Here is a 24,561-nt window from a genome sequence, read left to right as displayed (position 1 = left end):
TCACTGAACACACAATCCTCTGCCCGTCCTGGATATCCATTCGCACCAGATCACGCTGATTCGACTCCGAATGTTCTAGCCTCGCCCCACACGCGCTCTTTTTATAGAACGAGACGAGTCAGCTAGAATATACAGTGACTGCGGTGACTACGGCGACTCTACGGAGTCGACGACGGTTGGAATAATTGTTTTGCCTGGAGATTTTGATGGTGACCCACGATCCCGGGGGCTGTCCTGCACTATAAATGTCTACCAGCACTGCGCTTTATTTATACTCTGGCCTGGCGAAGCTTAATATAGAACGGGCACGATCGAGGCCGATCGCCATCTCCGGGCTGGAAGTGGCGTCGATAGTTGCCCATGCATAGAAAATGGAAAATTCTGCGGCTCGTGGGCCTCGTTCACAGCATGTCGTCGTTATAATCAGAAGTACGTCGCCGTCCTGCAGACTTGCACGGTGGTCCACCGGCGCTTCCACTCCCCAACCTCCTCGCAGTCACATTGCGTCTGCAAGCGCCGACTATTCTTAGCGCAACCCCGCCACTCTATATCCCCCTCGCTTTCCCCTCACGTCATGCTCATGAGTCCCTTCTACTCTCCTTCTGACACGCGACATTCTTCGTGTCCCTCGTCCACGATGTCCTGTCTGTCATCGCCGCCCGGTGACTCTCGAACCATCACCTCCAGACCAAAACTCACCCTGCAAACCGCCGCTCTGCCGCGCACCTTTGGCACTTCTACCACCGGACTCTCCCTCTCCTTCGCTGCGGGCACTGGTGCATCTCCCACCGTCCGCAATACCTTCAAGAACGCCTACGATGTCTCCTCTCCTTCCTCCGCCACGGGCTCGCCGTCGAAGAGTTCCAACCACCGCTTCACCAGCAGCAAGCCCATCTCTCCCTACGTCCTCCATCCCAACAACAGCAACCCCTTCAACTACCGCCTTCCATACCAACTCCCTCTGGGCTTGCGAAGCATCTTGCGCAACTCCCCACTAGACACGGCTGTACGGCGACGATCGGGATCCGTCTCCGCGGGCGCCAGTGGACCCGGCGGTGCAGGCACTCGTCGGGTCTTCTTCCCCGCCAAGAAGCAAGTCAGTTACCGGCTCCCCCTGGAGGAGGAGATCCGCACCGAGCGATACACTGCGCAGCACCTCGATCTCATCCAAGAAGAAAAACAGGAGGCAGAGCACGCCAAGGCCGAATCCGGGCCGCAAGGTCCCCCTACACGCTGCGCCGAGGACAATGACGGCGGTGAGGAGTCGGACTCGAGCCTGTCGCAATCAGAAACGAGCACTTCCGGCGACGAGACTAGTGCTGACGAGGGATCGGCCGACAAGACCTCGCTTTCCAAGCTCGAACGCAAAAAGCGGCGCACTATGCGCATCGAACGACAGGTGCGCGCGGTGGCCCTGCTCGATGGGCTAGAGCCCGACTCGTACACTTCGTCTACGCCGCACACGCCACATCAGGGCCGGGCCAAGCGGCGTCGGGAGTGGAAATGGACCCTTGGGCCCCTAGACACAGGCCCAGGAAGCGCACAGTCTGAGCCAGCGACGCCGTTGGTTTCGACAGCAGTGTCATCGTGCACTGTCGGCGACCAGCAGGTCGAAACGAAATCCTCTCAATAACGCGTGTTCGATCTACTTCCATGACCTGGTTGCTTTTTCTCTTTTTTATGCATAATGGCGATGCATACTTGCATGAATCATGGTTCTGTCATCATCTAAAGGCGTTGGTGGTCTATCTGGTTCTGATTTACTAGCGATTTCTCCGTCATCCCGGTGCGCCGGGCAGATCAATAATCGATCATCTACGTCCCTTGGCAAAATTCCACATATTGAGACTCCTCGGCTCCGTTGGCTGAAATGATTAGAAATAGACGCCCGAGATAGCCACTGACCTAGGAAGGTCTTGGCAGGACGCAGCCACACGCCGTGGAAATGCCGCGCGCGAGGCTTCAGTCATATCAGCGCCTTCCAGGTTAATTATTGGCCGGATCATCATAGCTCGTGGTATATTCAAATTAGAATAAAATGATTTCCAGAACATCTACAAGATGATGTGATATCACAGCACTGTGACTAACTAGTTAACTACCTAGTTGACTACTCAATCCGTCAACGCCCTGTATACTCCAAAATCCAACTATACAAGATTCCACGGAAAGCAACGTCAGGTCTCGGTCTCAACATCCGGCTCACGGCCCGTGAGATCACCTGCACCGAACTTCTTCTTCATCTTGCGCAGGGCAAATTTTGCCTCATCCTTGGCAAACACGGCATTCCGTGCAGGACGCCACTGCATCAAGCCACGCTGCTGCCGCTGCTCACTACGTCGGTTGGCCTTGTCCATCTGGCTATTACTGGCCTGCGACGAGGATGCCGCGGCGCTCCCACTTATAGTCGAAGGCCCATTCGAAAGGGATTCCGATTCAGACTCCTCCGACTCGCCCGTGATGTCACCGTCGTCTCCCTCCGGAGCCTGATCTTCGTTCAGAGAGTTCGGCTGCCGAGATGGCTGCCCCTTCAGTGGCGGCGGAGTCACCGGGTCATGGCGAGGCTTGTCCCGTCCAGGCTCGGCGACTTTGCGCCCAACAGAGTCCGTATAAGCGCGTGGGTCCTCGCCGAATGCACCGCTCCAATCGTGTCCCTCGCGGTCGAGCCAGCGGCGCCGTTCAGCCGGGTCGGCTTGCTTGAGGATGTCTCTGCCGTCCACGAGGGACTGCTCATGCTTGTCTTGTACCTCGGGAGGGACCTCGCTCGTAACACTGCGGGACCGGACACCCTGGGCCAGACACGCCTCCCAGGTCTCGAAGGTCTCGCGCGAGTCATTGTTCACGACGAACTGTTCGTGGGATTCGTCGATGCCGGGCGAGAACAGACACTTGAATTGGAGCCGGCCGACCTCCGTCAGGTCCTCGAGGCCAGGCACCTCCTTGGCGCGCCAGTTTTGCTCGGTGACATAGTTCTGCGTCAGGCGCGCGCCCATTTTGGTCGTCCAGATCGGGATGTCGATGTCGGTTTCTTGGTTGTCGACCAGATGCTGCAGCCAGAGCACTGCGTAGGCCGCCGGGCCTCGCTTACCATGGGAGTGGAACTCGAATACCACGGGCGACCGGTACCTAAACTTGACAGGCATCCGCAGTGTGTCGCGGAACGTCTCGTCCGCTATATTGTAAACCGCATCGCTGCCCTCCATCTGGCAGACGGGCCGCGGGACCTTGCCTGTGCTGCCACCAGTGCGCATCTTGATCTTGGACTGCCGGCCGTAGCTCTTCGCGACGATCTTCTCAGAGGCGAACTCGAAGGTGCCGACGTCCCAGCCGAGCATGGGGGGAGGCAGCTTGGTCTCCACATGGCGGAGGAGAAGTGAGATACGGATACGTCCGAATCCAATGCCGCCGTCGAGGGGATACCACCGGGTCACCTGCGAGGTGGTCTGGAAGAGATCGGAGAGCTTGATAGGCACAACGCCCAGGATGGGATCGTGCTCGCGGTATCGCTGATCTCGTACTGTGACGGTGACCACGGCGGATCGCCAGTCGCGCACGAAGCGCTCCGTTCCAGCGTTGAAGATGGGCTTCGAGCTTACAGCTTTGGCTCGCGTGCGATAGATCTGGACAGATTGTTATTAGTTGGGACTTTGAAAGGTGGATTCGTCTGAAGCATACCAGTTGGTCATTGAGTAGGATCTTGCAGTAGCTCGTCGGGAGATTACCACCCTGTTCTTCAGTGTTCTCACCAAAGGGCTTCGCGGGCTCATACTCCTTGCCCTTGCGGTTACCATCGCTTCCCTTGATGTTGGCAAGCTGAAGATTCACGATTTGATGTACAACGACGTGGACAATGCCGCTAGGCCAGATAGGGTCGGGTGGCGTGTGCATCACGGCATCTTCCTCCTCGTTATTGATCGTGCCCTTTTCATCCTCAAAAGTCGGATCACCCTTGAGATTATCGGGCAGATCTTTCTTCTTGCCGTCGCTGCGCAGTTCAGGACGCAGTTTGGGCTTTCCGAAGTACCCAACCTCCCAGTGCAATTGGCCAGGCATCTCACTCCCTTCATCGAGTCCTTGCAACCTAGAAATTTGCGGGTACATACGGCACGGGTGCTGAAGCATCTCGCGGATTGGCAATTCCACCTTGCCGACGATGTCGTCTGCCGTGTTACGGTCTGAATCCCAGAGCTCGATGCTCAGGTTCTCGTTGGCTTTGATCAGTTCGGGGGTCACCAGCAATGCTGCGGTTTCCTCCCAGATGGGATTGAGGTCGTCAGTGATCACACGAGTGCAGTACATGGGCTTCCCGTACTTGGAGAAGGAAAGATTGATATAGGGGTCGCTGCCACCACCCTCACTGCCGCGACGGTCTTGCTTGCTCAGGCCGATAGCGCGGTGGATGCGAATCCACATCACACCCAGAGCCAGAGTGTCCTTGTGGATGTCGTCACCTTTCAGCATCATGCCGAGATCCATCGTCATGGATTTGGGCGCTGCGAACATGGAGCAGGCCGTGCCGATGGCATAGTTGACGAAGTTTGAGATCAGTGGCAGGTTCAGGACGTTCACGCCTCTGCGCAGCATAGGCACACATCCAGCCTTGACGTGGGGGATGCCGACCAGGCTGAAGGTCACTTCCTTCATGAACGGCGGCTCGGGCATTAGCTGGAAGCGAAGTCGGACTGTGCCGACGAGCTCGATCAGTTCCACGAAAACGGGGAATGGCACTCCAAACAACCCCCGGATGCCCAAGTAGAACACAAGTTGCATATGCATGTTGCGGGCTTTAGAAGAGGCAGTGCCTCCACTCGGCTTGGCGTGATAGGCAAAGGAGGCTTCCATGTTGTAGTAGCTCCCACCCTCCTCGGCAGCAGCTGCTTCTTGGGGGTCCTTGTTCCTCATATTTTCATCATGGATGTTATCCTTGAGATTTTGAACATGCCCATCAGGCAAAGCACGCATACTCAGAATACGGAATGGGTTGTTACCCTGGTCAATCTCCGCTATGCGAACGTTCTCAACGACTTTTGGAGCCGAAACTTGCATGATATCCTCAATCGTGTCTGCCATGGGCTGCAGCATTTCGGGGTTCATGAGCCCCCAGACAACCCCCAGAAACGTGTTCATCCATTCCACGGATTCAGGGAGAAGGTTCGCAGTGGCCTTGGTGATTGTCAGTATGAATCCGCAGGATCGGAATGTCAGAATAAGTAGTCACGTACCATCTGGCCGCGGAGCTGTTCACTACTCCACTCCATATCCTTCCCGCTGCGAACGACCTCCTGCATCCACAGCCACACACCGCTGGCGATACATGCGGCCAGAGGGATAAGACCCCAAAGGGATCCACCGAATACCCTCCCCAGGACGATGATTACAAACGGCATGGCAACACAGAGACCCATCGCGCTTTTCTCCATTTGGTCATACATGGGCTTGTATGATACTGTTGGTGTGGGATGGAAGAGCACGTTCGTCTTCTCGCCACGAATAGGGACATCTGATGTCGTGCCCTCAGCAATGGGATCGGGAGGAGCAGTGATGTCTTGGTTTTCCTTGTACTCGGAGAGCTCTTGGTCATGGCTTGTCTTGACATCCTACAGTAAACCCTCAGTATCGCACGTTATCTTTCTCCTCGTAGGGGAACTCACTGTTGGTCGTCCAAGGTTTGCATTCGGAACATTCAACTACAACCAAAGTCAGCCAATTATACCCATATTTCACTCGGAATAGTGTGCGCACCCTTGGATCCTTCACAGCTTCCATGGAGGTTTCATCTTGGTCCTCGACTCCAATCTCTTTGCCAGTGGTGGGATCGGTGACAGTGCGCATCTTGGCCTGGGACACCTCGCGTGCTTGATGGGTCATCACATCGCCATTCTTGCCTTCTTGTCCCTCTCCCTTTGTGCGATCCAGCTTCTTCTGTTGGTTGATCTCATCTGTGCGTTTCTTCTCCTGGTCGATCCTGCGATCGCGGTCTTTCTTCTCGTGGTCGAGGTGCTCGATGAACTTCTGAACGGTTGGGACGGGATTGGCGCCGCTCCAGTGCTCTCCAACACGATGCCGCTGCGGCGAGCCGGCTTCCTGGCCGTTCGATGCCATTGTGGTTGTGGAATGCTGCTGCAAAAGAGGGCCAACGGAGTATTGGTATGGATAGCAGACCGGGAACTGGTGAAGGTGTATGGTGACAAAATGAGGGTTCTCTCACAGCAGCCCCGGTCTCGACTGTGAGCCAAATGCAACAATTGATCACTCAAAAGAACTTGAAACGCCAGTCGCCCAAGACGGATTTTAAAACAGGGTCTCGGCTCATAAGGCGTAGGCGTCCGGCATGGCCGCGTCGGGAGCTTCCCCAGAACTACGTCATCGGTGGGTGCAAGCCGGGAAATGACGATGTCAAAGGCGCTGCGATTCGCATGTCCAATCGTCAATCTAGGACTTCGATGCGGTGGAAATACACCTTGCATCTCCACATGGATTGTGGATGAGCTGACCTGTCGTTCTCTGTGTCTAAGCCAGTGCAATTCCAGTCTTGGCATGTGAGCTCATGGAACGGGCTGTCTATGTAGTTAGTTACTTGAAGGTCCCTCGAAGGTCCGATGCTTGATTTGGATCGTGGTTCACTATGCTGTGGTATTTTGGCAGTCCATTGTAGTAGATGTAACTGTAATCCCTGTCGTTTTGGCCTATATTCTGTAAAGTGATATGGGCGTCTTCGACTTTGAAGGGATGAGGACCCCATAGATGATGTCACGACAGGAGCTCTTCGCCCATGACTCCCAACGCCAATGTTGCCCACAGGACAATCATCAAACCATGGAAATTCAATTGATTATCCTTGGAGCATAGTCAACTCTTGATGAACACTGGTGGGTGTGCTACTGCGAGTTCAGCAGTGAAGGCACATTCTTATCGAATAAGGGTGATACTCCAACTTCTAGTCAGCGAGCATGATGATCAGGCCCTGTCGGAGCAGATCTACTTCACATCAGCGGGGCATCCAAGGCAGTAAAAGTAAGTATTGGGACTCAGTCTGGGCGTATGTCTGGATGCTGATCATTGTCGGAAACCCCCAGATCTCACTCACCCTTCTGGGCAGCTGGGCTGCTTGGGTAATGTCGTGCTGGTTCGACAGTCTATGCTGATCAGCTTGCTCAAAGCTCAACAGAGATTTCCTCCTCTACATCTCCAGCTTAAAAGCCAACTAGGAGACGTGTCTAATAACGTGATATGGCTAGACGGAAAGAGGTCTGAAACCCGATCCCTATTGATGGATATAGACAAATTTTCGCACAAGTCAAGTCATCATCAATGTTCCTGGCTGCCGTAAAGCCGTCAAGTCCAGGTATTTTCTGTGATAGTGTGCTCGTTGGCGTATAGAGATGAGGACGCGGTGAAATCTGCGCTGCGATGAGGGAAAGTCGGGTTTTCTTATCGCCACGGGAACTCGCTTTCTCCCACCTCGCCTCGTCGCTTACGTCGCAAAACAGTCGACACTTCCGATCTATCTCCAACTTCTTCATTCCTGAGCTCTAAGTCACTTCGTACGCATTTCTGCCGTTGTCCCGCCTACACAAGCTACACCAAATGTCGACTCCCGAAGAGTCCCCCGCTCAGCGAGCTGCTCGCCAGCGCCGTGAGCGTCGCGAGGCCAAAATCAGGGAGGGAGGTTCAGCGCGTCTAGACAAGATCACCAGTCTCAGCGGTCGCACTCCGCAAACCGGTACGGAATAGATAATCGATGGCATATATTCCACGCTTCCCGCCCGGGACACTGTCGCTTGAACTGAATACCCGATGCTAACCTGGCCCGCATCACAGTTCGCGAAGAGGCCTCGCCATCTCCCCAGCCCGCAGTGTCGCCCTCCCCATCCCCCGTACCGCAGAATCGACCCTCGCATGCTCCTCAGATAGATATGCCGTCAGCAGAGTCCCTCCAAGCTCAGCAGGAAGCGTTCCGCGCGATGCTCCGGCAGTCCGCGCCTGAACAGGACCAAGGTCAGGGCCAAGGCCAGCAAGCCGAGGATATGGAAGACCCGACTATCAAACTCCTGAACTCCCTCCTCGGCGCCATGCCAGGGGACCCCAACGCGCCTCCGCCCCCGCCGGGAGCTGCAAGTGGTGCCGGTGGTATGCCCGGCCAGGCACCCGGCATGTCCCCAGCCGCGATTGCATCCGCGCTCGGCGTGCCGCCCTTCTTCGCCAATATGCTGGGCGGTGCCGCACAACCCACCGAGCAGGAGCAGAAGAGTATTCAGATCTGGAAGACCGTACATGTTCTCTTTGCGCTTGGGGTGGCCACCTACCTCCTCTTTGTTATTGGGACTTCCGTGACCTTGTTTGGAAGCCCGCCACCCAAACCTGCCACCGCACAAAACCCGTTTTTGATCTTCGTTACTGGCGAGTTACTCCTCACTAGTGGGAGGATATTGATGAGCGGCGGAAAGGGTGGTCTAGGGATGGCAGTCAAGGCTGTCAAGGATATTATCCGCGACGGCAGTCTCGTTATATTTATGCTGGGTCTAGGAAGCTGGTACTACCGGGAGTGGCAGACTATCGACTACTAGGTCACGGCTGCACAGGATCATCCATGATTAGCGAAACATCAAAAATTTGAGCTGGTCCCACGCCAGATTATATTTCATCTATTCAATCATATTCATGACCGTTCGTAACTAAGCGGTTGTCAACCCGATTGTCTCATCAAGGACCGTTGAGAAGGCAGGACGGCATTTCGGAGAGCACTCATGGCCGATACATCCAGTCCCCAATCGCCCATCCACTGCTCCATGCGCGCTCCATCTTTCTTGAAGTGCTCTGCCAGATGGTCAGATCGAGCAGCCCAGGTAGGAAGGGATCGATCGCAAAACCCGCATCGACTCTGCACATTAACACCCATGGCGCGCCAGGCGTCGAGGTCAGAAACCGGCATCTTGGTGCAGCCATGGAACTTGCGTAGATGCTGCCACAGATAGTCCTTCCTGCTGAAGGTGCGGTCTGCCAAAGGCTTGTCCGCGCAGACGTGGAACTCGTGATGCTCCCAATGATCGGGACCCGGAAACGGAGTATCGCAGAAGTGGCATTCGACTACTTCGGACTCCCGATATTGCTGATCATCCCCTACCTGTGAGTCCCACCGTGATTGTAGATCCGCGAGGCTTGGTGTGCAAACCCAGGTGTCAAGAGAAAGGTGGACGCTCTTTTCATGTCGTGACCAGTCATGTCTTTTCCTGAACGACCGAGGGCAGAACGTGCACTGGTACTGGGATGCTTCGCCTGAAGCCCGTTTTCCTCGCTGCCGTCCAGTGCTTTGCGGTTGTGGTAACAGCGGAAATGAAAACCCGTGCCCTCCAGATTGGTGACTCCATGCTGATGAGGCACTCTCCGATGTCTCCGACACCCGGCTTCCAAAACTGGAAACCGAGGAAGACAAATGAGAAGAGACCTGGTCGAAATTAAAAAGATCGATGGCTGAGGCATCGAAGTGCGACGGATACGTCCCAGCGCCTATTCCGATGTCGGCGATAGCATCTTGGATTACAGACTCTGGGACCGGCTCGTCTTCTGGTGGTGATGCTTGCCACCGCTCCATAGGAGTCATCGAGTCCAATGTGCTCGTGACAAGGGGAGAACCAGCTCGAGGGCGAGAATTTGTTGCCAAGCTTGACACATTGACTTTTTGCTTCTGTCGTCGACGGGCGTTTGCAAACCAAGTCGAAATCCGCTTCTGCGAGAACCCTGTTTCTTGCGAAAGCTGATCCTTCTGGTCTTCGTTTGGATAAGGATGTTCCTGGTTTTGGTAAAACCATTCCCGCAAGATCCTGGCTCCTTTTCTTGCAAAATACTTTGGTTCTTTCCGCTCTTTTGGGTGCTCCACTGCGGAAGATGAAGCCTTGGTCCAGTTACCTATAGTCAGCGTATTATCGCGGAGCTGGCGTTCTAGTTATGAAATACTCACAAGAGATTCAACCTGTTCTGGGAGACCATGCAGATGGCCTAGAACTGGAGTAAAGGTCTCGAAGCCGGAGGGAGGACGCTTCTCTCCCTTTGCGAGACTGCATTCTCGGAATAGGGCCACACAACTGGAGCAGGAGGCGACTGGATTGGGATTCACGGATGTGGTTTGAATAATGAGGCAATGTAACCGATGTCTGCGACAGTGGTTACAAGGCACTGGGGGGCGATAGGCGCCATCAAGCCACTGTGAGACATTTGTAAGATCTGGAGGTGGTTGTGGTGGATATACACAAGTGGTCTCTGGGTTTACCACTGAAGGATCTGGTATAAGATCGTTTACCAGCCCGGAATTATGTAGATGTGAATAGCCTCGTGCGCCAGGAGCGCTGAATGCGTGAAAGGATTCGTAATTTGTCTCTTGAATCCATTCTGAGCTGGTCGGCTCTGATGAGCAGAAATAGAAATCACCCAGAGTATTCAAGTCAGCTGAAGCCTCGGTATTGAACCAGTCACTAGGCCCATTAGCATCCAGTATGCCTTGTAGTCCCGAGTCAGGAAGAGAGTATGGCAATGGATGAGAATGAGGGGAGTCGGGCGCCGGCTGCCGATCCATGGCGGCCGCGCTTCGCTGGCAGACTGCGACCGGCAGATTTAGAGCAGATAGCACAGCGACTGGCTCCCCACCAAGGATTCAATTCACATCGAACTCGGTGACATGGAAATCGCCATTTCGTTTCATTTGGGCCTCGATGTCACTGACTCATTCTGATCTAACCTGATCGCGTTAGCGCCAACGCCGTCCAGCAACATGCTGAATCAGCAGTGACAGCATTAGCCCTGGTAACCTTATTAATGTAAATGGAAATGGGATGTTATTTCGATATCAAAAGTCCTTGATTCACGGAAAGGCAATTGTCAATGGTAGCATTAACATGGATTCTACCCCCAATGTTAAGGTCGTGAAATGCTAAACGTGTTCTGCTATATCAAGTCAAAGTCCGATCTCTCATGGAAGATACATAGATACATATCGGCATAACTAGATATCTCCCAAACACAGTAAGATTTGTATCCAATCTAAGGCTTATCCTCGTGATGGATGTACAGTCCTCTGTTTATTCAATTAATCTATAGGTACAAGAATCCACTTTCAAGTATGGATTACAATCAAGCTTGTCTGACAATTGCGAAATGCTATAGTAAAAATAACTTAACTCCCAGAAACCCATCCAGCTCTTCAAGACGCTTCTTTACTTTGAGAAAATCTTAGCATATCTGAAGTCGGGTGTATGAAAGTGATTCTTACTCTAAAACAAAGTATGTCCAAAGGGAATAACCAATGAGGACACGCGAGTGTGACCAATCTGTTATTGATCATGGCCTGTAGGCAATATTCTTGGTCAGAGTCGAAGAACGGGGCTTGAATGGTATTTAACCCACTTTGATTTCTTTGTGCCGGGGTTATGTGGTGACGAGGACTTATCATTTGATCCAAGCTGCGTCCCCTGGGAACCTGGGGAGGGTGCTTTGTGACCCTTTTTAATGTCACCATGAGAGTTTGATGCCGAAGTACTCTTTGGGTTTGAGGGCTCAGAGCCATCATTGCGGCCACCTAGAAGTTCTAGACCAGATGCCCCGACAATCATTTTGAATAACGCGGATAAAAGGGGATTTCCTAGAAAGGAGAGTCGATTTGACTTGAACAGAAGGGATAATGTTGGTTCAGATCAAAGCTCTGATTCTTGAGAAAACTATCACCGTGGGATGAGCATTGTCACTTTATACACCTTGGTTCTCTTTGCTTGTAAGACATATCAGCTACCCATTCAACACAACTCCAGCTTCACGAGGGAATGAGGTAGATGATGCGGCATCAATGCGACGGGGCCATTCTGCAATGAGTACGATCTGCGCTGCCCGTAGTTTTAAGAATAAGAGCGCTGATAGGGCTGTGGTGTAAAACACAGAATAGGAATTATTCGGCGCTACAACCCTCGGATCTTACGGGATCCCGAATAGCTGAAGCTCGGCTCTTCGTTCTTCAAGGTTATTGGCTGTTAGTTACTGGGCCTTATGCTTAAATCCCTAGAGTAAGAAATTAGCATCATTCCATTTTGCTGCAGCTCGGTGGACGCCTGATGCATTTGGCGCCATTAGGTCAGGAACAATGCATCCACAAAAATGCAAGACTGCGTCAATCGGTCGATCACGAGGTTTGCTTGGAAGACGTTTCATTGGCTGACTTGTTGCCTCGTGGCAATTAAGGTAGTCCTGGTAGTTGCGTCTCAGCAGGACAGATTGGTGGTTTTAGCCCCAAATGAGGCCCAAGGTGTGCCTTGCCGTTTCACTCTAGAACTGCCCCAAAGGGTCCCTAGGTGGGTTGTGCCGACTTTTGGGCAGATGCATTGGATCTTTCAAGGTTATTTTCTCCTACAAACCGGTGGGCCCGTCAACAATGGGGACGAGAAGGATTGCGGCTGAGCGGGCATGTTTCAATTAACCGCGATCGACTTTTGCACAGAGAATGCCGGCATTATCCCTTTGGCGACCTAGCATTTCTGAATAGCTATCTTCTTTTTAATGAGAAGCAGTGCTTTTATCCATTTCCCCCGGTTCTGATTGCCGTATTGCCTTGTATCGGGATTATCTACAATAGGACGTTCATGTTGGCGGTACTGGGCAGTATATCTAGCTGTGAGCTAGCAGTGAGACCAGGAAAAGGATATTCGTGTTCCTCTGGTTTCCTTCTGAATCTACGCTTGGCGGTTTCAATTGTGGTTTCTCAGCTTCGTCATCGACGGACTTCTTCCATTGTGGCTGAGCTGCAGGATGCCAAGGATTTCTCGAATAAGACCAGCGCGTCCGATCCAGCGACAAGTTTCTGTTCTCATTATTTGGTTTCAAATCTCGACCACGTGCTGATGAGAAGGATGACGACCTACCCTTAGAATCCGAATGGGGCACTTGTTCTGGCAGTCGATCGTGGTAATCTATCTATACAGGCCACTTTCCGATCTAGCCGCAGAAATCCCACACCAAGTCTGTAAAAATCTGCTCAATCTGCTGCAAGCTTTTGACCTCAACCCACTCCTCCTTGCTGTGTAAGCCAGCTCCTGACGGACCAAACACAATAGATGGAATCCCAGCTTGACCCAACAGAGCCGCATCACACCAGAATGCGGCACTCTGAACCGCGGGCTGGGTCCCAAATACAGGAGTAGCACACGCAATGGTTTTCAGGACTAGAGGGTGATCTGCGGGAAGTTTGGCTGTAGGGCGTGACATCGTGATGCGAGGTTCTTCGTAGCGGAAGTCAGAGTTATCCTGTGCGATGTTCTGGAGCATTGTTCGAAGATCACTCAGAATAGATTCCTCGGTCTGCGAAGGAATGGTCCGAAACTCGATTGTGATCGTGCATTTGCCAGGGTAGGAGGAAGGTTCTTCGCCGCCGCGAATCAGCCCGCAATGCATCGACGCCTGGCCTAACAAGTCATCCACTGGCAACTGGTACTGCTCGAGAGCACGCAGAAACCACCCGGCGTGGAAGATGGCATCAACACCGGATGCAGGATCCGATCCGTGGGCAGCGACACCTAGCATGGTAATCTCTACCCAGACGAATCCTTTGTGGGCTGTCGCAATGGCGCCCATGGTCGGTTCTGGCACAACTGCAGCGTCAGCACGCCATCCAGCTGCCAAAATATCCTGGGTTCCCTGGGAGGCATCTTCTTCATCAGACACGGCAGCAACGATGATATCACCACGAGGCACTTGACCACTGGCCTTGACTTTTGCCAGTGCTGCAAGAGCTGCCGCCAGTCCACCCTTCATATCCAAACTGCCTCTCCCGAACACAACCTGTTGGCCATTCTTCACCCCCAATTTTCCTGAGATAGGATCTTCGGCTTTATCATAGCTGGAAAGACTGACGGTGTCAATGTGTCCGTTGAACATAAGTGACTGGCCCTCTCCTGAGCCTCGGAGAACACCAACCACTGACGGCCGACCGGCAACAGGTTCAACTCGGTGGAACTCGATGTCCCTGTGGGCAAACCAGGCTTCCAGATAACCAGCAATCTCACTCTCACCTACTCCATCACTTATGGAGAGGGTGGGGTTTGAGGAGTTGATCTGAGTAAGTGCTTGCGTCAGACTCACGGCGTCTTCTGCAGAGACATCTCGGGGTATCTGGTATTGCCGTGTGCCTTCTGTGCTCAAAAGAATGATCACAGAGTCTTCTCTCAACAATGAAGGTGCATCATTCGACATCCGCAGAAGAGCAGCCAATGATGCACCGCCGCAAGGTCCAGCTGGAACTGACTTCGAAGTAAGATACTGCACAGCGCAGTGGCTCTCGTAAGAGGACACAGTCACGCAGGCATCAACCAGACGCTGTAAATCTGGCCACGCAGTAGAAGAGACAGTGCCACAGTTCATACCATTCATAATAGTACTGGAGGTTGTCACTGGAATTGACTCCCCAGCACGCAGGCTTGCAGTCAGACAAGGAGCAGAATCAGGCTCCACAGCAACGACTGACTTGTTCCTAGACTTGCAATGTTGTGCCACAGCGTGTGCAAGACTTCCAACACCTACCGGCGTAATCATCACGTTGGTGGACAACCCGAGCAGAGCAATCTGCTCCTCAGCCTCATCCATCATGGTCGAATACCCCTCGACAATCCATGCAGGGACTTCCTCATATCCATCAAATGCGGTGTCCTGAATCAAGATAACTTCTGCATGACGTGCTCGATCTGAGGCTTCCCGCACCGCCTGGTCATAATCTCCCTGGACGACGCATACACTGGCACCCTCTGACGCGATACGAGCGCGTGTAGCTTCATCCATAGAGCGGGGCACGAATATTTGTGCGTCAACGCCCAATACGCGGGCCATGAACGCCACTGCCCGGCCATGATTACCCTCTGTCGCCGCGACAAGGGTAATAGAGCTCTCCTGAGCTCGAGCAGAGAGATCCTCCAGAGCGATATCGCCCGGTGAAGACGCGAATCCAAGGTGCTGCGCAACGGCGCGAAAGCAACCCCACGACGCGCCGAGAACTTTAAATGACGGGAGACCGAAGCGATTGCTCTCATCTTTGACAAAGACCGCCTGCACACCTAACTCGGCTGCTAGGTCTGGCAACGACACTAGCGGCGTTGGCGCGTAGCCGGGAAGCGATTTGTGGAATTCAGCGACACCGACGGGTTGAGAGTAGTTGTAGCGCTCGCCGGAGGCAGCGGGGTTCACATAAATCGGACGTCTTGACATGTTTTGGATGCTTGTCGGTTGGGCATGTGTCGTCTTCAAAGTATTAAATGAAGGAAACTTTCGTAGAATTTATGACGGTTGCCTCTTAATCTTAATGGCATGTCGAATGTCCAGAGCCTTCCCGGGACATACAAACGCCTTCCGACAACATCGCTTCGCAGATTGGGTGGAGTTGATAGAGACCCTCGATCACAGCCACTTTTTCCCATTGAAGGGCATCGGTACCAAATATTTGTTCTACACTATCAAACTCTTTCTTGCTAACCTGAAGAATTTCTCACACTTAGCTTCTCCGATTTCTAGCTTGCAGCACCCAGTTCAGTCATCCGAGAAGCTAGATCCCTGAAATACAGGTGATTGTAGGACTTGATTCAAAATAGAACTTAAATATTTTTCTGGCTATATAAAATCGACCAAGCCTTTCTAAATCGATGCGCCTTCGTTTAATCGCCACTTGTCGTAGTGCACAACAGCTTCAAGCAAGGCTTGAGTACCAACAGCACTATGACAGGGGAAGATTAGCAGGTGCAAAGCTTTCATTCTCTCAAAGCTGGACTTACCAGTCCTCTGGGGTGCAATGCTCGGTTGGGTGGTGACTGACACCATCGCGGCAGGGGACAAAGATCATAGCCGTTGGGCAGTGCTTGCTAGTAAAGACACTATCGTGACCTGCGCCGCTTGTCATGGGCATCGACCCTTGGGGTCCCACGAGATAATCTGCTGCAGCCTTTACTGAATCCACGCAGCCTGGATCAAACTTGACCGCAGGAGAGTCGGTATCCAAAGACCACTCAAACGAGACCCCCTTCCCGTCCTGTGACGCGATTTTTGTGAATGTATCAAGGCATTCTTTCTGGACATCCTGCACTACACTGTCTTGCGGATGACGAATATCCAGCGTGAAAGTAACCTGAGAGGCAACGGTGTTTGTGGAGGCGTTCGAAGGAACCTTGATTAGTCCAGTAGAAGCCAATGCGTCGTGTCGCTTGGCAATATCGTTCGAGGCGGCGATCATTCTGGAAGCTGCAAGCAAGGGATCCTGACGAGCACTGAGAGGTGTTGTTCCAGTGTGAGCATCTTTGCCATGGACTGTGAAAGTTAACCATCTGTATCCTTGCGCGCCCTGCACAATGCCAATGGAACAACCATTTGCTGGAAGAATAGGTCCTTGTTCAATGTGCAATTCGAAGTGAGCTCCCAGTTGAAACCCGGAAGCTGCGTCACAAGGAATATCGCCCAGATACCCGTGTCTCTCAAGCTCAGACTGCAGGGTAACATTTTGATCGTGGATGTCGCGCAAGTCCCAGGCCTCCTGGATCGGAATAGCACCAGCCCAAACACCGGAAGCGCACATTGACTTGGGGAACCGCGCTCCCTCCTCGCTGAATGTAGTTTGTTAGCAAGAAGTCCCCAGTGCGGCATTGACTAGGAGCCCAAACTTTGTCCAGTTTACCACGCCAACGTCCAAGTTGGTCTCAAAATCATTTTCCTTCATCGTCCGCAAAACCTCCAGAGCGGCCATAATACCCAGGATCCCGTCGTAACGACCCCCACGAGGCTGTGTATCGAGATGGCTTCCCATTGCGATCATTGGGGCCAACGACTTTAGCTTTCCCGGTCGACGCGCAAACATGTTCCCCATTTGGTCAATAGCCAGAGAGCATCCTAGCTTCTGGACCTCGTTGGCGAACCACTTCCGGACGCGTGCATCGTCATCATTGAGTGTCAAGCGAGCCATGCCCGTATCAGTCGCGTTGCTAGTGCTATGTCAGCTTACTGGTTCCGATGCAGTCAAGGGGATTACATACTCGCCATATCGGTAAGCAAAGCCCCAATCGCATGTCTCATGCAATGTCCTCCACAGGCGCTCAGAATTGATTTGAAGACCGGACCCTTGGGGGCGAAGGGATGTAGAAAACGACCTTGCAGAATGGAAGCGCAGAGCCCGCATTGCCCATTTTGTGTTTCGCATGCTGCAAGTCAGGAATCCCTAACGATTTCAGGGACTTGTATGGTGAGCAAAAGGGAGGCCAGCATGGAAGTATTTGTTGAAGTTCGGCAGAGGCGAACGCCCTTGTATAGCGCCTTCTCCGAACAGGGAGTGGAGCAGAAGCACCGAGAGGTTTCAGATCCACCGCTGGATAATGGTTTGAGACCAAGGGTCATTCAACCTGATGGCTGGCGAAAGGGAGTGGTTGAAGTGAACGACACCCAGCGGGCAACGGCGGGTGGACCGAGAAGCGCGCCTTCCTATGACATCTGTAAACCCGAAACTTATTTTCTGACTTGCACCACGTCCAATGCACTAGAAATGTCTTCGGACGAAAATTCGAAGACTGTGCATATTCTGCATAGTCAACAAAAGGGTTTCCTCGGTTGATGAGTGAGGTTCTGTCATGTCAAACATTCCACAGGTAGATTCTTCTTTGCGACAAGGGAATACTAGTAGAAAATGCCACGACAGAGAATCGAGTGTGTATAAACCTGAAATAAAAAAAAAAAAATCAACCACAGCTTGCTGTGACTTCTAGGAACCATTCTGGTAATCCAATCATCCTAACCACTGGGACATATTTAGCACATACCCGTTCCGAGACAACAACTGCCAAAGCACTGGTCTCCTAAGGAGGGTTGATTCTCGTGACCAGGCCGATTTAAGGTGCAAGTATATCCTAGGTAAAATCTGTGCTATTTCAGATGCGCTCCTAGGAGAGTAGCCGCTGTGAAGAGAGGACAAGAAGTCACTCTACTAGAATACACAGCCCCAGTGTCTCACAGGACCATTGACAGAAGTGGAGTTAAAAACCACTCGTTGGTAGAATGGTCTTCTCAGCCTTGATATATTAAACTCTAGTCATCATGAATGTGGATAGTCATACGGCGTGTGAGCTTGATATCAAATGTTGCTAGGATGCAGTGTACTGTAAATCACTGAAATTCGCGGAAGGCTCCAGTGAATTTATTGCCCAATATGGCGTCTCTGGCGCAATATGCTCGAGATATTCCTCAAAGAGCCTGATTGTCCATGCCTAAGTGTCCTGCACAAGACTGATCTGCGAGTGTTCCGATTGAACTAGTGCTCTGCGGTGCCACGCCACTCGGACTCCGACTTAAATGAGGACCAGTGAGTATTCACACGAGAGCGTGGACTGCGCTAATGACTCTGGGCTGTCTTCGCCGACAATCGTTAGCTCAGTGTACTCCGCCCTCAACTGAGGTATATGCGATCAGAGGCGTGGGGTGTGACAGACATCGACGGCGCAGATTCGCGAAATGACTCGGCGTTTGTCAGACTCTGACGAGGCTGCTGACATTACACGCGTGCTTCTACAGAAATGAGAGGATTAGCAGACATGAAGGTCTCAAAGCAGCATGTTCTTGAGTTGGAAATGATGAACCGCATATCAGCTGCATGCATCCTGATGGAAGCTCGACTATCTGGGATCTCTTTCTCGCCATGCTGCTTTTGAAGACACAACAAAATCAGCATTGCCAATATTGTCAACCAGCGAGTCAACCTGATCGTCGAAACAGCAGAGATTGAGCTTGGGCTCCAATCTATGTCTGGGGAGCATGGTTTCCCGGAACACGCTGTCCAGGGCAGCTGCGATCGGTGATACCGCTATCGTGTAGGAGTAATGCCACCGACTTTTCGTGCGCCAAGAAGCGTCTCGGTCACTTCCACATCCTTGTTTATTGCTTCCCTAGTCTGGTGGACGACATGCGCCCTTTGCAATGGACCGGACGGGCGCGGACCGCGCTTCTCCCCAACTCACCGAGGGAATCTCGAAGGGGCGCGATGGACCAATGAGTGTTGCGGCGAATCGAAGGGATCATCCTCGGCCCAGACTAGCGATCGGAGTCATCCCCACAGCCTGGATATTTATGGAGACAGGAGATAACACGGGCTTTTCTCGGGATACACCCGGCACGCAGGCGTGGCCCACCGAGTCGCGCGGGCAATCCATCACGCATCATTGGGCGCTTGCCATGAGGCTGGTTGGTCCGGCGGGGAATGATTGTCCTGAGCAGATTCTGTTGGGAGCCGAAGTGGGATGAGTGGAGCAGGCGGTCTTGCTGGTTGAATGTGTCGATTCTCCTCCGGCTAGAGAGATGTAAACAGTGTAGGAGAGATCCGTTCGGGAGTGCCTGGAAGAGACGTGACTGTTGAGTCCCATTGGCAATACGGCGAGATGTGCCCATGGCTACATCCTTGTTCAACAAGACATCAGAATCTGATCCCAGTATCACAAATCGAACCCTGATCATCGCGATCCTACAGGAGACCTCTGTACGTATACTATGTACGATGCTGCATACGTTCTTAGTGTACATGCCCGGTCCCACACTTATTTTTTCCATCCCCACAATTCCACAATTCCACCCTTCCCAACCGCCTCGTCCACAACGCTAGCGCCTGGTTGCTCGGCATGGTGCCTCGTGGGATCTCGATCAGATGAGTATTCCATTCGTCGGGGTTCCTCCCAGGCCGAGCCCGTATCATCGCCGTGATCTCGATCGGGCGGAGTGGGTAACATCACCAGGGGTGCTGGATGCAGCTGATGTGTTGTTCCAACACGAGATGCACCCAATCGCGGTCAGACCTAATCTCCAGCCAGACTCCAATAGACTTGCACACTCGTTCAGCGACAGCGCCCTAATAGGAATCGTAATGAAATGGAGGAGTTGGTAGTGGTGGCTGCACGCGGCCAATCACCGGGGGCTGACTCAGCACACCCCGCATCCGCACGCGGCGATCACAGCGAGAGAGAAAAAGATGATGATGACGACGAATACCTGGCAGGTGAAGAGTAGGAAGAGTAGGATCGCGGGGAACACCCACCGTGATCGACCCGAGGGTCAAAGGAATGACATTGCTGGGTGGCGGGAGCAACGGAGGGAAACTCGATGTATAGACTGGTCCAGAGGAACTCGCTCGGTCTGATCTCATCGCTCCGAACCCTATGCCAAGCTTGATCCGGGGGGGCTCGCTTCGGACAAATGGTACGGAAAGTGGAAAGTGGTCACTCTGCATTGGCTGATGGATCGTAAAGGGTGACAGGACAGGAACGAGGTACCCCGAAGGTTGAGCTTTCCCCGGAGCAACGGAAGGGATGCTCCCCGCATGGCCGGAACCGACGAGGAGTGCCGGGGACGGTGATGGTGGTTGACGGCGATGGTGATGGCGATGGCGATGGCGATGGTGATGGTGATGGTGATGGGCAGAGTTGATGTATACTCAGCGGTCATTCTGCTCCAGCATCGAGTGTGTTTTGAACAGAAACCATCACCATCAGAAGATCCAGAGCGCAAGAGTTCAGCACCGTCGAAGCGAAGGTTGGACGGCCCACGCGTGACCCGAATGGTGACCGCGGTCACTGATGGATTTCTGGCCGCAAATGGCTTGGATGCTCCACCCGCTGCATCTTAAATGCCTTGCGCCTCCCCCGAGTGCGGCCTGGAGCTTCGGACTGGACTCGTGAACTCGTCTACTTCGTCTGCTCTTGCGTTCCTTCGCTTCCGCTTCCTCTCCCATCTTCGAGTCCAAGTAAGTGATCACTGCTCTATCGTCCCCACCAGTCCCCATCGTGATCGAGCTTATTGATCCGCGTTCGTGTTTCGTGTTTTTCGCTGGGATGAACTAACGTCACTGATCGTCTAGGGAAGTCTACACTGAAAACCCTTTTTCTCTTTCTTCTCCCCCTCTACCGTCTCCATTGCAGGAGAGCTCGCCATTTATGTCGCACGCTCCCAAACCCTCCGTGGTAAGAAAAATCCTTGGATTCCGCGGCCCACCATTGCCCACTTGAGCCCGGACTTCTCTCGGCGACCCCAATGCGCTCTCGCTAATTCGCAATCGCCCATAGGTGCTCGAGGCCCACGAGGTCGATACCTTCCACGTCCCCAAAGCATTCCACGAGAAGCATCCCACCGGCACTTACATCAAGGATGTCGCCGAATACCAGAAGCTCTATGATGAATCCATCCGCAGCCCCGACACCTTCTGGGCCCGCATGGCCCGCGAGCTGCTCACCTTTGACCGCGACTTCCAGACCACTCACTTCGGATCGCTCGAAAACGGCGACAATGCCTGGTTCGTCGAGGGGCGCCTGAACGCCTCCTTCAACTGCGTCGACCGACATGCGCTCAAGAATCCCAACAAGGTGGCCATCATCTACGAGGCCGACGAGCCCAATGAGGGCCGCACTATCACATACGGCGAGCTGCTGCGCGAGGTCTCCCGCGTCGCGTGGACCCTGAAGCAGCGTGGCGTGAAGAAGGGTGATACCGTCGCCATCTACCTGCCCATGATCCCCGAGGCCGTGATTGCGTTCCTCGCCTGTTCCCGGATCGGTGCCGTGCATTCCGTCGTCTTCGCGGGCTTCTCCTCTGACTCGCTGCGGGACCGGGTCATTGACGCCCAATCTAAGGTGGTCATCACCACCGATGAGGGCAAGCGCGGTGGCAAGATCATTGGCACCAAGCGCATTGTCGATGAGGCGCTCAAGCAGTGCCCCGACGTGTCCACTGTGCTCGTCTATAAGCGGACCGGCGCCGAGGTGCCCTGGACCCCCGGCCGTGATTTCTGGTGGCACGAGGAGACCGAGAAGTACCCCAACTACCTCGCCCCGGAGTCAATGAGCTCCGAGGACCCTCTTTTCCTTCTCTACACCTCCGGCTCGACGGGTAAGCCCAAGGGTGTGATGCACACTACGGCTGGCTATTTGCTGGGGGCCGCCATGACCGGCAAATACGTCTTTGATATCCATGAGGATGACCGCTACTTCTGCGGTGGGGACGTGGGCTGGATTACTGGTCACACCTACGTTGTATACGCTCCTCTGCTGCTGGGTTGCGCAACTGTGGTCTTTGAGAGTACCCCCGCCTACCCCGACTGCTCCCGTTACTGGGACGTGATCGACAAGTACGACGTGACGCAGTTCTATGTGGCTCCTACGGCTCTGCGCTTGCTGAAGCGCGCAGGCGACCAGTACATTCACCACAAGATGAAGTCCCTGCGTGTGCTGGGCTCAGTTGGTGAGCCCATCGCGGCGGAGGTGTGGAAGTGGTACTTCGAAGCCGTCGGCAAGGAGGAAGCTCACATTTGCGATGTTCGTGTCGATTGATCCCACTGGTTGACATTCCTGCCGAAAATGCTAACTGCGTTGTTCCAGACCTACTGGCAAACCGAGACCGGTTCCCACGTCATCACCCCCCTGGGCGGTGTCACCCCGACTAAGCCCGGCAGTGCTTCCTTGCCCTTCTTCGGTATTGAGCCGGCGATCATTGACCCCGTCTCAGGAGAGGAAATCACCGGCAATGATGTGGAGGGCGTTCTCGCCTTCAAGCAGCCCTGGCCCAGCATGGCCCGCACCGTGTGGGGTGCCCACAAGCGTTACATGGATACCTATTTGAATGTCTACAAGGGGTACTACGTAAGTTCCCTCTCAATCAGGCTGAAAACTTCAAGAAGCTAATGGCTGTCTAGTTCACCGGTGATGGCGCTGGTCGCGATCACGACGGCTACTACTGGATCCGCGGCCGTGTCGATGACGTTGTGAACGTGTCAGGTCACCGTCTGTCAACTGCTGAGATTGAGGCTGCTCTTCTTGAGCACCGTGAGTGATTCTCTACCTATCAACCGATCTGCACAAGACAAACTAACTTCTCGTAGCTATGGTTGCCGAGGCTGCGGTCGTTGGTATCGCCGACGAGCTGACAGGTCAGACGGTCAATGCCTTTGTTGCCCTGAAGGAGGGTAATGAGACCAACGACCAAGTCCGCAAGGACCTCGTCATGCAAGTCCGCAAGTCCATTGGTCCTTTTGCCGCCCCCAAGGCTGTGTTCGTCGTCGAGGATCTCCCCAAGACCCGCAGTGGCAAGATCATGCGCCGCATTCTGCGGAAGATCCTCAGCGGTGAGGAAGACAGCCTTGGTGATATCTCCACAGTATGATCCTCCTATTCTCGCTTCGCATCATGTTCAGCAAATGCTAACCTGTCTCAATAGCTGTCGGATCCCTCTGTCGTGGCCAAGATCATTGCTACTGTCCACGCTGCCCGCCAGAAGTAAAGTTCTTTGTCCATGAGTTGATGATAATGATGTTTCAGAAGAGCAAGCTCTGAATGTTCGTGTATAATGAGGATGGGAAGTTATATGCTTCCTGTGGCTGGTAGGTTTGGTCTCCGTCATACCAGGTCTGCGAAATTGAGTGTTTCGTTATTCTTTTTATGAATTACACATACAAATATTAGCGTGATTGTCTCACAGTGATGCAAGGCTGAACAGGAAGTGGTATCCATCCCTGTAGCTATCAAGCCTTGACTTGTGGCGTAAAGCAGCTACAGGCTTTATTCCCAGCATCGCCATGCCCACCGAAGGATCATAGTGCAATGGTGTCGAGATATGCCCTTGTGAGGATATGGTGCTAGAGGATTGGGGGACTACTTTTGCGTGCTCAGATTCTTAGGTTCCTTGTGTTCACCGAGGGTTTCTGCTCGCAACCTGGATTTCAGGGTCCTGTTGTTCTTGATTGTTAAGTGGCCTCAACAGACCTATGGAGCCAGGCACTGTATGCGTCTGCAAATATATTTCTGGGCGCATTTGCCACGTACTGTAATTGATATTGCCTGGCAACTATATCTAGACGTAGGTAAAACAGGTCATGCGCTTGGTCGAGCGTTGAAATTTAGATGAGCAAATAATACGGAGTGGCTCGTGTCTCATTACCTGTAGGAATTGAGGATCCTTATAGAACGTGTGAATATGCATATTTTGACGTATAGTATTTCCCATACATGGGTGCTCATGGTCATCAAGGTTTTCTGCTATGATTCGACATCGTCTTATTACATATTTTAAGTAGCTGATCTCCGGCAGCAGCAAGAAATATTACAAGCTTTCTGACACAGCGCAGAGCGTCATGTCGCTGTTCTTCTTCAACATATAAGCTCCACCGTAGCTGAGAGTCCAATCACTAACTTTGTGTCTGATTCATCAGGACCTTTTACTATATACTCTAAGCGATACAGGGCAGACTTATTGGTCGCTACTGAACTGCGCCCCTGTATCTCCCGTCACTTCAAAACATACTATACTGATTTTGTAACTGATTTGGGTATATTGCCAGACCGACGGATTGGGAAATATTTGTGGGAGCTTTCATCAGAAACTGGTGTATGAGTCCCTTTATATGGGAGCTACATGTGATTGATTCACTTTGGGTTCTTGGTTCTTTCTTCTTTTCATCAGATCCGGGCACGTTTGTATTAGTTCAGACAAATATTCATGTGAATATAGTTGGCACATCTATCTATCATCAGTAATATT

General features: G+C 52.9%; 7 protein-coding genes across 7 annotated transcripts; 3 read left to right on the top strand and 4 right to left on the bottom strand.

Annotated features, from left to right (window-relative positions):
• Positions 1–637: 637 nt before the first annotated feature.
• On the top strand, positions 638–1,633 carry N7459_001488 (uncharacterized protein; the record flags this gene model as incomplete). Its single annotated transcript, XM_056940673.1, has 1 exon — positions 638–1,633. One exon carries the CDS (start codon positions 638–640, stop codon positions 1,631–1,633), a length of 996 nt encoding a protein of 331 aa, XP_056804953.1.
• Positions 1,634–2,177: 544 nt separating this feature from the next.
• On the bottom strand, positions 2,178–6,102 carry N7459_001487 (C2 domain protein; the record flags this gene model as incomplete). Its single annotated transcript, XM_056940672.1, has 5 exons — positions 2,178–3,620; positions 3,676–5,163; positions 5,223–5,597; positions 5,652–5,687; positions 5,743–6,102. 5 exons carry the CDS (start codon positions 6,100–6,102, stop codon positions 2,178–2,180), a joined length of 3,702 nt encoding a protein of 1,233 aa, XP_056804952.1.
• Positions 6,103–7,587: 1,485 nt separating this feature from the next.
• On the top strand, positions 7,588–8,567 carry N7459_001486 (uncharacterized protein; the record flags this gene model as incomplete). The annotated part of the gene is made up of 2 exons (XM_056940671.1): positions 7,588–7,723; positions 7,822–8,567. 2 exons carry the CDS (start codon positions 7,588–7,590, stop codon positions 8,565–8,567), a joined length of 882 nt encoding a protein of 293 aa, XP_056804951.1.
• A 119-nt stretch (positions 8,568–8,686) lies between these two features.
• N7459_001485 (uncharacterized protein) lies at positions 8,687–10,212 on the bottom strand (the record flags this gene model as incomplete). Its single annotated transcript, XM_056940670.1, has 3 exons — positions 8,687–9,892; positions 9,959–10,055; positions 10,115–10,212. 3 exons carry the CDS (start codon positions 10,210–10,212, stop codon positions 8,687–8,689), a joined length of 1,401 nt encoding a protein of 466 aa, XP_056804950.1.
• A 2,760-nt stretch (positions 10,213–12,972) lies between these two features.
• Positions 12,973–15,231, bottom strand: N7459_001484 (putative diaminopropionate ammonia-lyase; the record flags this gene model as incomplete). Its single annotated transcript, XM_056940669.1, has 1 exon — positions 12,973–15,231. One exon carries the CDS (start codon positions 15,229–15,231, stop codon positions 12,973–12,975), a length of 2,259 nt encoding a protein of 752 aa, XP_056804949.1.
• Positions 15,232–15,654: 423 nt separating this feature from the next.
• N7459_001483 (M20 family metallo-hydrolase) lies at positions 15,655–17,203 on the bottom strand (the record flags this gene model as incomplete). The annotated part of the gene is made up of 4 exons (XM_056940668.1): positions 15,655–15,733; positions 15,792–16,613; positions 16,671–16,988; positions 17,040–17,203. The coding sequence occupies 4 exons, from the start codon at positions 17,201–17,203 to the stop codon at positions 15,655–15,657; spliced, it is 1,383 nt and encodes a 460-aa protein (XP_056804948.1).
• Positions 17,204–20,969: 3,766 nt separating this feature from the next.
• On the top strand, positions 20,970–23,304 carry N7459_001482 (acetate--CoA ligase; the record flags this gene model as incomplete). The annotated part of the gene is made up of 6 exons (XM_056940667.1): positions 20,970–20,996; positions 21,099–22,343; positions 22,407–22,667; positions 22,721–22,850; positions 22,907–23,181; positions 23,242–23,304. 6 exons carry the CDS (start codon positions 20,970–20,972, stop codon positions 23,302–23,304), a joined length of 2,001 nt encoding a protein of 666 aa, XP_056804947.1.
• Between the last annotated feature and the right edge of the window lie 1,257 nt (positions 23,305–24,561).

This window comes from Penicillium hispanicum (genome assembly GCF_028827665.1).
Source record: "Penicillium hispanicum strain IBT 35686 chromosome Unknown utg000001l_segment0_segment0, whole genome shotgun sequence".
Lineage (NCBI taxonomy): Eukaryota > Fungi > Ascomycota > Eurotiomycetes > Eurotiales > Aspergillaceae > Penicillium > Penicillium hispanicum.
The sequence above is the reverse complement of the archived record's forward strand: the minus strand, read 5'-3'. Positions and strand labels throughout refer to the sequence as shown.